This window comes from Crinia signifera, chromosome 1 (genome assembly GCF_055691185.1).
Source record: "Crinia signifera chromosome 1, ASM5569118v1, whole genome shotgun sequence".
NCBI classification, from domain to species: domain Eukaryota; kingdom Metazoa; phylum Chordata; class Amphibia; order Anura; family Myobatrachidae; genus Crinia; species Crinia signifera.
In genome coordinates this window covers 318,812,357-318,826,204 of record NC_139217.1, presented here as the reverse complement: position 1 = coordinate 318,826,204, position 13,848 = coordinate 318,812,357, and the positions used below count along the sequence as shown (strand labels likewise).

At 44.5% G+C, this 13,848-nt stretch overlaps 1 protein-coding gene across 1 annotated transcript in view; it reads right to left on the bottom strand.

The window, feature by feature from the left end:
* LRRC2 (leucine rich repeat containing 2) overlaps positions 1 to 13,848 on the bottom strand; it is a 315,710-nt gene that overhangs the window by 220,410 nt on the left and 81,452 nt on the right. Inside the window, exon 3 of the mRNA XM_083158350.1 lies at positions 2,629 to 2,830. Within this exon, the coding sequence (XP_083014476.1) occupies positions 2,629 to 2,830 (202 nt within the window). The remainder of the gene's footprint in view (positions 1 to 2,628; positions 2,831 to 13,848) is intronic.

Below are 13,848 nucleotides of genomic sequence, written 5' to 3'. Positions count from 1 at the left end.
CATGGGTTTTAACATTGTACAGGAGGGAAATTTTCTTCAAAGGAAAAGAAGTAATAGAACACGAGGACATGCACTGAAACTGGAGGGAGGTAGGTTCAGGGGAAATGTTAGAAAAAATTACTTCACAGAATGGGTAGTGGATAAGTGGAATAGCCTCCCATCAGAGGTGGTAGCGGCTAAGACAGTAGAACAATTTAAACATGCTTGGGATAGGCATATGAATATCCATACAAAGAAATAAGGATCAAAAAGGGTTGAGATTACCTGAATGATAAAAAAGGGGCAGACTAGATGTGCCAAATGGTTCTTATTTGCCATCAAATTCTATGTTTCTATTTACCCAGAACTCCCCACTTAACTTGGGAAATGGAAAAAAGCAGACAGCAGCAAGGGGCTTGCAGGAACTTTCCTAGGCTTCTGAAAGGGCCATAGGATATTCAGTAAACTCCTTAACCTTCGGGTGTGGTATGGGGCTCCGACAGTCGGAATCCCGACAGTCATTAGCCCGACGTCGGGATCCCGACTGCCCGTACTCAGACAGCATGGCGAGCGCAGAAAAGGCCCTTGCGGGCACGGTGGCTCACGGCACTGTGGCTACGCAAGCCATCTATTCTATTCTCCCTCTATGGGTGAATCATGGCGATAAAAACCTTGAAATGTATTCGCCATCTGGTCATTGAATAGGGTGATTCACCGTTTTAGTCAAAAAATCGCCGTACAGCACGAAAATAGCACAAAATCGCCATAAAACATGGCGAATCAGCCTCATTGAATACTGCCCTAAGTGTCATCAGGGGAAAGAAACCAATGTGTATACATGGTTTCCTTCAGTTACTCTGGTTCTGGACACTTGCATTTTTATATTTAACCTTGTGAATGCCTAAATGGAACAAAGAGGACTGATCGACAGTAGATTTATGAGTAGATATATGAGTGCTATAGTACTCACACTGCTGTACTGATCTCCAGCAGAGCCCCATTCTTCATTACTGAACAGTAGCTGGCCAGCTACCAATCAGTTGAGATCCACACTCCAGGCTGGCCCCTCCTTTCCTGTCCCCATGCTTCTCCCTTCTCTATCCCATGCCTGCCTCTGCCGCTCTCAATATTCATCCAGCACCTGCCTCTGGCTTCCTCTGCCAGCCTCCTGTCTGCTCTCCTAAACCAGGTAAACAGCTACTGTGGGGGTGGGGGGATGGATTATGCAGATAATTCTCTTCCTGCTTCACATCTTTACCAAGGTTAAGCATGAAGCAGTAGTGATGATCTGTATTAATACATTTTGCCAATACCACATCCAAAATGTTAACAGGGCTGTATGTGCCATTATATGCCAGGTTTCTAAAATGGCAATGGCATCATGTATGATCATGGACTTTGCCAAATAGGGAGGAACATGCCACTTCCTCAAATCCTCACATAGCATCTAATCATACATCTACCACATGTACCCTGAGAATTTTTGCATACTGTATGACTCTAAGTGAATCCATATATTACAATAGGTTTCTCTATCATACTGCATTATTTATGCACTATTTGTGCTACATTAAGGTTTATATTGTGAAAATGTATTGTATAGCTGAGTTGTGTGTTTGATGATCGTGTATATTTTATTTCACACAAATGTGCAATTCCTTTTTGTTTCATTTGATTACTTGCACCTCTTGTAATCTGTCTGTCTCCCCTTCCTACTAGATTGTAAGCTCCTCCGAGCAGGGCCCTCTTCCCTCCTGTTGTCAAAGCCCACTTCTCTTCACATGTCACTCACAGCTCTTCTATACTCAAACACTCAGTGACCATCTTCGTCTGCATACCCATCTCCATCATTGGCCTCAAGCCTCTAGTTGTATGTTGATTGAGTCCTCACTACTTATATTTAAGCTGTAATGTGTATTGATCTGTAGTGCTCTTTATTTGTACTGTATTTTTGTTATTTATTCAATGTTATGCCCAGCTTTGTCTCCCTGTATTGTTCCTTTGTAAGGCGCTGCAAAACACTTGTGGTGCCTTATGAATAAAATAATAATAATAATAATTAGTGTAAAACAGTTAAGCTACTGGTCATCTCTAGCATAAGGTCAAACTGTAATTAAAGCATATGCCTTTTCCTCTTCTTTATTTTAATCATACATGAAAAAAGGACATAAACGGCAGACACATACATAAATACAGCTGAAAGGGTAGTGGGGGCACTTTACCAATGAAAGATAGGCATAGCTGTAAATAGGTGTTCTCCATGGCACCATCACTTGGCTTGCAGGGTTCCTGGAATGGCACCATGCTGCCTAGAGAGCCATCTGGCGCATCCTTAACATGCTTCTGTCACCACTGCACAGCTCCCCATCCTTAGGACACTATGGGTGCTCATCTCCCTGATTCCACCAGCCTTGCCCCCTTTCCAGGATGTCATGGTGTCTCCTGTTCAGGGGGCAGGACCAGCACAGGGTAAAATATCGCCCTGCTATAGTCTTGCAAAAAACGGGATATAAATGTTACTAAATAAATACATTCATTAAAAAAACAGGAATTTCCTACACCCATTAATAATTTGTTGTTGTGCAAAAATAAATTTGTAAACATTTACTTTATCCGAGAGCTTCTGCAGAGTGATCGCATATGACTTACCTCCCAATGGTCCCCATGAAGGGTAAAAATAAATTTGTCTCTTTCAGGTTTAATACAGGCACTCTGTTTGGCAATGGAAGAGCTTCTCTGATTTTTATTCAAGGCTTTAAGTTCAGTGTCTACAAAACCATTCTGTAAGTACACAGATTGAGGTATTCCATTATTTCTGCATTCCAACATAAAGCTCCATTCTTGTTTTATCCTGCAATGATAGAAAGCATTACACTATGTTATGTGTTTGCTTACTGCTGCTTAGGTGGAAACTCATTTTTACTAAATACATTTGGGAACAGGTTTTAAACATGTTTTCTTCAGTTAACTGTTTACAGATGTGTCCTCAGATGGGTGCCAGATAATGGCTCAACAGTTGGCATCTTTACTGACAGGGGCCATTTTCCCTCATGGGGCTCCAACACCCCCATAAAGGGAGAACAGAACCTTTGGCGTGCGCAGCAAGCCACCAAGATCACAGGGTGATGAGCGCAGCAAGCCCACAAGGAGCTACTTTGCACTAGGTCACCTAGTACACTGACCGTCGAAATCCAGACTGTTGGCCCTAATACCACACCCCCTCATATACCTACAATATACTTTTTAAGACACATTGTGTAAGATGCCAGTCACGACTTAGACATTCCATCAATGGTAAATGTTTCTGTCATTTTTTCTGAAGTTTTCTGTCTATTTGCTAATAGTGTCATAATGACCTGATACAGTAGTGACCACATACAAGCTGCTTAGTAATGCAAATGCAGGAGGAGGTGCATTTGCATGTATTACATATTGGTTGGTGAGTCAGTCAGTGAACACCAGTCTGCATTGTTCACCACAGTTGTGTCCATCCATGGGAAAACAGTGGAGACTTTCATAAAAAGATGGAATACAATGTAGATAAGTGAAAAAAAGAAAGGGACCTCCAACAAGTCTCTCTTTGTAACTTTTATACAGCCATTAACCTTAACCATCTAGAAGAACTAAGTGAATACCAGTAGTTTATTTACAAATTATTAGTTGTGTACTATTAATTAATTTCTGTCTCTAGGAAACACAAACAGTTGCAGAAAATAGGAAGAACACATTTGCAATAACAAGTGTGTTCCAACTGTTGATTTTTTATTTTTTTTTATCCCAACCATTTAATGTACTGTACAATTTGTTTTAACAAGTACACATTCACTGAATGTGCAGTGAGTGAATTTCAATGGGCTTGATTAAGAAATTGTCCTGATCCTTGAAATCAGCAAAAAAAAAAAAAATCAATGTACTATAACCCAGAACTTTTTTCTTTACACATCACAGTACTACTGACCTATTTCTTCACTATCATCTGTATGATGTTCCTAGATGTATACATAGACTGCATGGGCTCTAAATATTAAACACATGGAAAAATAAACCAGAAAACATATTTAAATCCTCAACCTTCCCTACTCTATTACTATTAGTGTATGTCTGATTCATTTTCCAGTAAAACATTATGGCACATAACTATAAAGATGTTTGCAAAGCTGTCTCACTTGTCAGAGAAAATTATAAGTTCAAGTAACAGAAAAGTATTAGCTAATAATGTTAAGTAGCGGCTTTTACCTTGATCCGTGAAATAGATGACAGTACTATATATTTATCCAATTGCTTTATTTCAATGAATTACAGTATTCAGGAGTTAACAATCCGTCAAATCATGAACATATTGTGTATGTTAATACAAAGTGTAAAAAACATAATGTTCCATTTTATATATATATATATATATATATATATATATATATATATATATATATATATATATATACATACATACATACATACATACAGCTTACACAGCCACTAGCCATGCTCCCACAGCTGTGAAAAATGGGGGCGTGGCCTCGTGGAATTATGCGATTTGTAGGCCATGCCCCCCACTGATGTCCCTCCTTACCTGGATTAAAAGTTGGGAGGTATGGTATAATCTATTTTCTGAGCAGCTGCTGCCAGATATTCCATATAACACATTATTTTGAGACCTTACCTTTCACAGAATGCAGCTTTTAACCTCTAATGCATATGCAGCAAGCAGCAGTGGCATCACTAAGTGGACCTTCAAATGGTTGACACTAAAATGCTGACTGCTCCTCGGCGATAGAAGCCTTGTGCTGAACTGTGACATCACATGCAGCACTAGACTCCTGTCACAGAGTAGGAGTAGGAACTGAAGCCAGGCGAGTCTCCGGGGTCAGTCCAGCATCTCTGGGAATGCTGAGGCATGCTGCTGGAGTGATAAAAACTGTTTTGGGCTGCAAGGACTTTCCCCTTTCCCATGAGGCTACAACCGCTTTATGATTGTGCCCACAGTGGGCTTATCGGAACAGTGGTTGTCGGCATAGGCGAATCTAGGGGGTGGTCTGGGGGTGCACAGGACCACCCATTAGCCCATTTTGTAGGACTGGGGCTTTCCAACGAGCCCAGCCCGTGTCTCTAGCCCCCTGGGAACCGGAGATACTGCCAGGCAGGGACGTTTTCCCTATACGATAACATGGGACCAGCTATTTCCGACCCCCACCCAGTTCCAACGGCTGCCAGTTCCCCCTTCTTCATCACTGAAGCTCGAGGTTGATCTCAGTTAAACCTAAATCGCTGGGCCTTCAATCTGATAACAGGCTGGATCCATATGGGTTAATTGGTTCCAGGGATATTAAGGTTAAACCATTTTTTATGTTCTTTGAGGGCAGATTTCTCTGGAACCAAACAGCCCAGTTTCACAGGACCAAAATCATTCGAAGCCAACTCAAAAGTTCTTCAATATGATCCTGGTGTCATGTAAATGGGTCAGTTGGTTCCAAAGATATAGCTGGTTGGTTAAAGGGAGGTAGGGAGAGGGGAGTGGTTTTCTCTCCCCTCACACCAGAAAATGCAGGGACTAGGCTGGTGTATAAGGTGTATAAGGGGACTGGGAATGTCCCTGCATGATCCTGGGACCATATTCCCGGGTAAATCCCTGCATTTTCTGTTGTGAAAGGGGTATTATTTCAAATAGCCGTGACCTGCAGTGCTCTGAATACAGTGCTCTGAATACAGCTGGTCAGCCCCCTGCTCTCTGCCCAGCTGTCAATGACTGTCACCCCTGCAGCTTCCGCTCCAATTCTTCTCCCCGCTTTCACCTCAGCCTGCCCCCCTTTATGTGGTACCGGCGCCCGGCGTGCTCCGCCGCACAATATTTCAAATGTCCACTTGGCTAGAGGAGACACCAGGAGGGGAGTGGGAGCGTGCTCTGCACTGCACTCAGCTCTGCTCCTCTCCCCATAGAAGCAGCTGCACCGCTCTCCATCTCTCCCTGCAGCAGCAGAGAAGGCTCATATAAAAATTTACAGTAGTGGCACTTTTGGGGGCATTGCTTAAGGGACAGTACAAGTGGCGGTATGTAGGGGCATTATGCATGTGTGGCTTAATGTGTAAGGGGCATTACGGTGTGCAGCATCACGTGTAAGGGGCATTATGGGTGCAGCATCATGTGTAAGGGGCATTATGTGTGAATCATCAAGTGTAAGGGACATTTTGTGTGCAGCATCATGTGTAATGGGTACTATGGTGCGCGGCATCATGTGTAATGGGTACTATGGTGTGCGGCATCATGTGTAATGGGTACTATGGTGTGCGGCATCATGTGTAATGGGTACTATGGTGTGCGGCATCATGTGTAATGGGTACTTTTGTGCCATCAAGCAAGAACCCCCTAGCAATGAGCACGTAGGTAAGCTGCACTTATGTGGCAAATATATTATGGGCATTACCGTTTGTTATATAGTATGTAATGGGCATCATGATGTGTGGCACAATGTGTAATGGGCATTATGGTGTGTGGCCTTATGTGTAATTGGCATTACAGCATGTGGCTTTATGTGTAATGGGTATTGCGGAGTTTGCTAAAATGTGTAATGGGCATTACTGTGTATGGTCTAAAGTGTAATACCACACCCTTTTTTGTGATACCACGCCTCCTTCCCATGAGGACATGATCCCTTTTTGGCACGCGGCTACGCCGATCAAAGGTCCCCCTGATATTGGGCCTTATTCTGGTTGGTGCGGCCGAGCCGTACGCGTACGTTCCGGGGTTTTTCATGATCTGCGCATGCGCAGATTCGCTAATGCGCAGGCGCGACCACTCACCAACGCTTACGGACGGGTCTCTACGTGCGAAAAAACCTGTACGCGAGTGTACGGGTATTGGGGGCGGCATAGGGGCGTGTTGAGGGGAGCGGCCAAAATAATGAGGGAAAATGGGCGTAAATATGGGCGTACACGGGGGTGTGCACCAAAAATGAGCGGTGCTACTACTGCACGATCGCCTAAAGCACCGTTCATTTCGGACACCAGACAGGCGGCCGCCAACCGCCTGCTCAGACCACCCCTACAGATACCGCATGCCAGCGTGCGCCTGAGTTTGCTAATTAACGCTGATTCCTACTCAAACACATACACCTGAATGTAATAAGCAATGCTGCAGTCTATTAAGTCCAAACCATGATTTCACTACCTGCAAGCCACACACAGCACTCAAACACATTGGAAGCTTATCTTTCTATACTTCTCGACATTTAAAGGTTTGTTTAATTTAAGGTAAGAATCTTTTTAAGACCTGCTTATATATGCTAAGGTAGGTATTTGCTAAACAGTTAGACACATTCACTACGTGCTTTCATAGACTTTACACAGTAGCACACTCAATCTACACAAGTCGACATGTGTCAACGTGTTCACTCTAATACAAACATAGGTTTTGTATTTAGGATACAATAACATAAACCACATCTAACACCTACAAAGGATGTTTCAGCAATGTTTTAAGCCCATGCCCACTATTTAGCACACAATCTTTGTATAGTACCCAAAATACAGAACTGTACCACTATCTCATCTGCTATGAATTGGATTTGACTACACTCTGGATGTAAGATGCCACCAATCACATTATTGCACTCACATCTCTCTAACAAAGGATTCCTACATCTGCTTATGATACTGTAAAATCATATATATTTAAAAACTTATACATGTTTGTTCACAAGCAATTTTATCATGTTTGGCCCATTCACACATCTTTTTTTAGGGAGGACACATATGCATTCCTACACAAATTTACCTTTTCACCCTTGTTTGTCTGCCTCACCCACTCCATGAGGAAAGCATTGTTCTGGACCTGCTTTTACCTACTACTGTAGGAGCTACCTCACCTGCACACAAACTGCTTTCTCACCTATTAAGTTGCTCTGCACATGTGCTGACACAAACTAATTAGCAGGGAAAAGTTGGATAGGAACATGGGAATGGCCATGGAGAGGGTTACACATGGGAAACTTCGACCACACTTCAACAAATGTTCAAAAATACCCTGGTCAGTAAGTACACATAAATCTAGTATTTGTTTCACACAAGAAATTACACATACCACAATTTTGATTTAATTGGTAAAATAAATTTATTTGCTGTTCAGCATCACAGCTTATTTCACACTTTAATGTCAGAAATCAAATAAACAAATAAAATAGACACAAAAATAAAAAAACAGCCAGAACAAGAGGTTGCATATCTCCAAACATGTGTTACCCTGCAAATGCAATGGTGAAAGAAATGGGGACACCAGAATACGTACTGCAACAACCAGGGTGAATACTAAGCAAGATACACACCACCACAAATTTATCCTGCATTTGTAGAGGTCAAAATACGAACTTTAATGCCCATGACACGCAAATGGATAGATGGCCAACTCAGGAAGTGGATGTCCAGTGCAATTTAAACATTTGGGGTCCAACCACAGAGGAAGTGAACCAGGTCTCATTATTTTGGCCCTTTTTTCCCCCTTTTAGATGGGGCCTTGGGGACAGGGGCCTTTGGCTCAGCTGGCTTGCGGCGTCTTCCCCTAGTGGACACAGGAGGGTCAGCAGAGGTGGAAGGTTGGGGAGCAGCTTGGGGTGGGCCAGCAGATGGGGGATTGTCCCTTAGGGACCTGGCGGTGGTCAGCTGCTCCGCAAGAATTTCATTCTGGCGGCTGAGGTGTTGGCCAATGCTTTGCATGCCAGCCGCCAGAGTGTCATTAATGCGGTTCAAGGCCTCACACTGCAGCCTGTTTGTGGCCTTCCACTCCGCCAGAAATTCCGCCACCTGCTGTTGACGGATCGCAGCATCCACCCCTTGCTGCTCGATCCTCTCCAGCATCACCAACACGCTCTCATCCCATGTCTCCTGTGGCTGGGGCTGGGGGTGTCTTCTTGGTGGAGGCTGGACCACTTGCTCCACCTGTGGCTCTGCAGAGGAAGATGCTGCCGGTACATCCTGGGTTTCTGCTTCTGCTAGGATAATAATTTAAAACAATGTCACCATCACATACGCACTAAAAAATATCTTTCAAAATACAATGCATTACTGTGACTTACCATCAAAAGCAGCATCAAAGACCTCCGCCGGGAGCTCACTGTCCATATTGGAGATCCCCCTGACCTCGGCCACATCAATAACGTCCAAGGCGTCCTGCTCCAGGGGGGTATACTCCAAATGATCGGGCATAGGCCCTCTCCCGGTGGACATGCTGTGGTTGTACCGGTCAGTCATCTTCCTCTTCATTGCCGTTTTGAAGTCAGTCCACCTACAAGTTTAAAAATACAAATATCACCATGAGATATGTGCACCACTGTGCTACGTGTAGGGTTACCACCTAGTCCCTTTAATTCCGGACACATGTTAATTACACAGGTTCTGTGGCAGTTTAAAATTAGGTGAAGTGGAGTCTTGAAGTCAGCCAGCCACAGAACCTGTGTAATTAATATGTGTCCGGAATTAAAGGGACTAGGTGGTACCCCTAGCTACGTGACATTTCCTAGTGTGGGTGATCTTATGTTTTTTAGCCATATGTCCCACACACACACATTAATGTCTCCATTAGGAGGCATTTCAGTGTCTCATCTCATTCATTAGGCCACTAAATGCACATACATACATCACTATGCAGAAATGACATCATCCATGGCCAAATTATGCACCTCCACCTGTTGTGAAACTACACATTCCACCATAGCTTGACAATGTGGTTATTATGGAGTAATTTAACTATGTGATGGCATACTGGGATGTGTAGTTTCTCACCAGCTACATGTGCACAGTTTGGTCATTCTTGTTTCAGTAGCATCATATGGAACATGTTACAACAACTCTTTCAAAAACACACTTTCTCTTGTCCCATCACATACTTAACATGAGCAGAACTGTGCCCATAACCTCACATCACACCAATGGTGCATGTTTCATATATCAATGTGGGTTATTAGACATGGTTGTGTTCACATGTGACATTGAAGTGTAGCACTATCTACAAACACACCTTTCTATTATTCTCAAAACATACATGTAACATATGTACACACATATGACATTATCAGGGGGACAAACACCAGGGCTATTTTTCAGCAGGCTGCAGCAGGAACTGAGGCCCTTATTCTAGTTCACTCTTTCTGGCCAAATATTTCTTAGATGGACAAAACCATGTGCACTGCAGGTGAGGCAGATGTAAAAGCCCACCCAAATCTAATTATTTCTGCACAAGTAACACCTGCCTCACCTGCAGTGCACATGGTTTTGTCCATCTAAGAAATATTTTGTCTGAGTGAACTAGAATAAGGGCCTCAGTTCCTGCTGGAGGCTGCTGAAAAATAGCCCTGACAAACACACTAACCTTTTCTTCACCGCTAGCCAATCTCTGACCACTGGTGACACCTGGTTCACTTCCTCTGTGATCTTGTCCCAAAGGTTTCTCCTTGCACTGGCACCCGGCTTCCTGGGTGCCAATTCTATCCATTCGCGTGCCCTGGGCACTAGAATTCGCAATTCGGCCTCTACAAATGCAGGGTTTCTCTTTCTGGTGGTGGTATCCTGCTCAGTCCTCACCCTCGATGTTGCAGCTTGTTTTCTGGTGGCCCCAGTTCTCTCACCATGCACCTGCTGGGTCACACCTGTTTGGAGAGATGCAACCTGTTGTTCTGGCTGGTTGCTTGGCCCTTGTGGAGCTGGTGGAGGTTGAACAGGGCCTGTTACTGAGGGGCCCGCTTGGTCTTGGGTCCTCCTTGTCCTCTCCTGCTCCCTCTGCCTCAACCTTTCAAGCAAGGATTCTGCTCTTGCTCTCTGAAGAGCGTCCTCAGCTGCGGAATCGTCTGAACTAGACATGTTTGCAGCAATTGTGGCCTGCATCTGACTGAATATTTATATGTTAATCTCCCGCCATGGGGGGCGTATATTTTTCCCCGCAATGTATTTGCTCATTTACGCCGATATTTCCCGCCGATAATTGCCGCTTAAATTACGCAGGTCTCAACGCACCTGATCAATCACCTGTATATGCACATACACAGGTTGTGGAGCATTGTGTGCTACATCGTGAAATGTGTGCACCTGTCATTCCAATGATGAGTGTTGTCAGCTGGTATCTGTTGGAGTTCGTGTATGCTTTGTGAGTCACATTTCAAAACATCACGTTATAATGCTTTCCTTGCATATGTAATGAGTATGAAATTGTCATACACCAACATGTTGCATTGTGCCCCTTTAAGCAGCGTATTTATAAGTAGACGGTTGCGTGTATTATTTTCCGCACACTGTATATACAGTACGTCTCTCCATGGAAATCGGTGTATTGTGCCCCTTTTAGCAGCGTATTTATTAGTAGACGGTTGCGTGTATTCTTTTATATAGTACAGTACAGCACACTGTATATACAGTTCCTCACTATACATTGAATGCATGCTGTTGGTTTTGGTCTGTGTATATCGGAACGGTCCGCGTAAGTTTCTATTCGCATCCAGTTTGTTAATGTAAGAAGGATTAATAAAGTTAATACCAAACAAACAATTTTTTAGACCAATCAGCAAGCACCAAAAGTGATATATGTACCTGCAATTATTAACTGCGCCATTGCCACTATGACTTCAACCAGGGCTAGGCCGTTTTCGACCCAGGAGCTGTTGGCCTTGGTTGAGGTCATGGACCGTCACCTGGGGCCCAGGGGCCCATATGTCTCAAATATGGACAAGCGGCGGGCGTATACTGCTGCCCGCCGCCTAATATACTCCACGACCGGCGTCTGCAGAAGCCTGGGGCAAGTTGAGCGGCGCTTGTCTGACCTGCGCCGGCGGCAGCCAGTGTTGCTTTGCACACTTCGCCGCCATATTGCCCGATGTAAGTTTTTATTACTAGTATGTCTGCGTTTTTTTGCAAATGTTTTCTGTACTTTTTATAAATATGTTCCTGAGTATGTGGGTGTATAGGGGGTGTATATGGGTGTATATGGGGTGTATAGGGGGTGTATATGGGGTGTATAGGGGGTGTATAGGGGGTGTATATGGGTGTATAGGGGGTGTATAGGGGGTGTATAGGGGGTGTATATGGGGTGTATATGGGGTGTATATGGGTGTATAGGGGGTGTATAGGGGGTGTATATGGGTGTATATGGGGTGTATAGGGGGTGTATAGGGGGTGTATATGGGTGTATATGGGGTGTATATGGGGTGTATATGGGTGTATAGGGGGGGTTTAAGTAGTTGCTCAGTTTTTGGGTGTAGCATATCAATTAGTTTGCATGATAAATGTCTGAAATATAACAGCAATGATAATTTGGAAGGTTATGAGCATGACTAATGTGAATTTTTCTTTCCCCCTTTTTTATGAAACCCAATCTTCGATTTCTATGCCATCAACATGAACATTTCAGCACGGGCAAGAGCCCGCATAGAAGCCCGGGAGCAGGCAGCCCGGGACCAGGCAGCCCAGGAGCAGGAGGAAGAGGAGGAGGAAGAGGAGGAGGAAGAGGAGGAGGAAGAAGAGGAGGAAGAAGAGGAGGAGGAGGAGGAGACAATGGGTCAAGCTGGGGCCCACACAATTTCCCCATCCCCTTCCCCCACCCCCTCCCCAACCCCCACCCCAACCCCCACCCCCTCCCCCACCCCACCCCCTCCCCCACCCCCACCCCTACCCCCACCCCCTCCCCCACCCCCTCCCCAACCCCCACCCCCTCCCCCTCCCCTACCCCCACCCACACCCCTACCCCCACCCCCTCCCCACCCCATTTCCAACCCCCCTACACCTCTCCACCACCCACCCCCAAACCTCTCCAATCCCCACTCACACCCACTACCAGCATCCAAATTCCAATCCCATCCCCCTTGCTCCTGACCCCCCCAACCACCGCACACCCAACCAGCGGCGACCAGGATGGCTCAAGTAGCCGTAAGTAAATAATGTGTCTAATGTTTACTGTTAATGACGATTAAATATGACCAGAGAGACAATGAGTGAAAAGCGCAGGTTACGTAATGTGTCCGTAACCTGCTTACCCTTTATGCCTAACTACGTGCGAACAAAACGTAGCGCAGCGTAGCGTACCTTTTACTTAGTATTTTGCACCAAGAAACAATACCTTAATACGAGATCCTTTCGCAGTACTTTGTCTCTATTCTGCGAATATACCTTAAAGGACAGTGTCCGTAATATACCTTATCGCTATTATGCGAATAAACAGACACGACCACTGAATAGAAATAAGGAGATTAGAACTCCGTAAAAAGGTTGTATTTAAGTCCCTAATGGACAAAAGGGGGTTACAGAAATAAGAATAAACAAGTATAACAAGTAATACAATATACTAACAATGAATACTAAACAGACTCTGCTAAGGGGAAAGAATACAGATACAAGACACAACCAGCCAACAATACTTTAAGAATAAATACCGTGAAATGCAACCGTTACCGTTCTCATCAAATATGCGAAGTGTAGTCCGGTCAGAGCTCACTATCGTTCAGGGATGAACTATAGTCCGGTGGTCAGGTCAGGGAAAGGTAGATGTGCCGAAGTGACCGAGCCTGCTCCGGGTCGCCTATCTTATAGGGTCAGAAAGGGGAGGTCAAAGGCCATTCTCATTGGTCAGAGATCATATGTCCGGTCCACTGTGATTGGAGGTTAGACGCTGTACCTGGTCTGACCAGGTGCAGGGGAGTGAACTTTAAGAGTCTTTTGTTTGGTGGTTTCGGAGTCAGCAAGGATAAGAACCGGTTTTATCTAGTTTCCTTTAACTACTTTCAACAGAAACTGTCTCTGAGATATGGATTATGTCCATAACTATCGGGCAGTGTACATTGCGAAATATTCGCAATGACCGGAATACTTCGCATAATGAGCTGAACGGAACGGTACTAAACA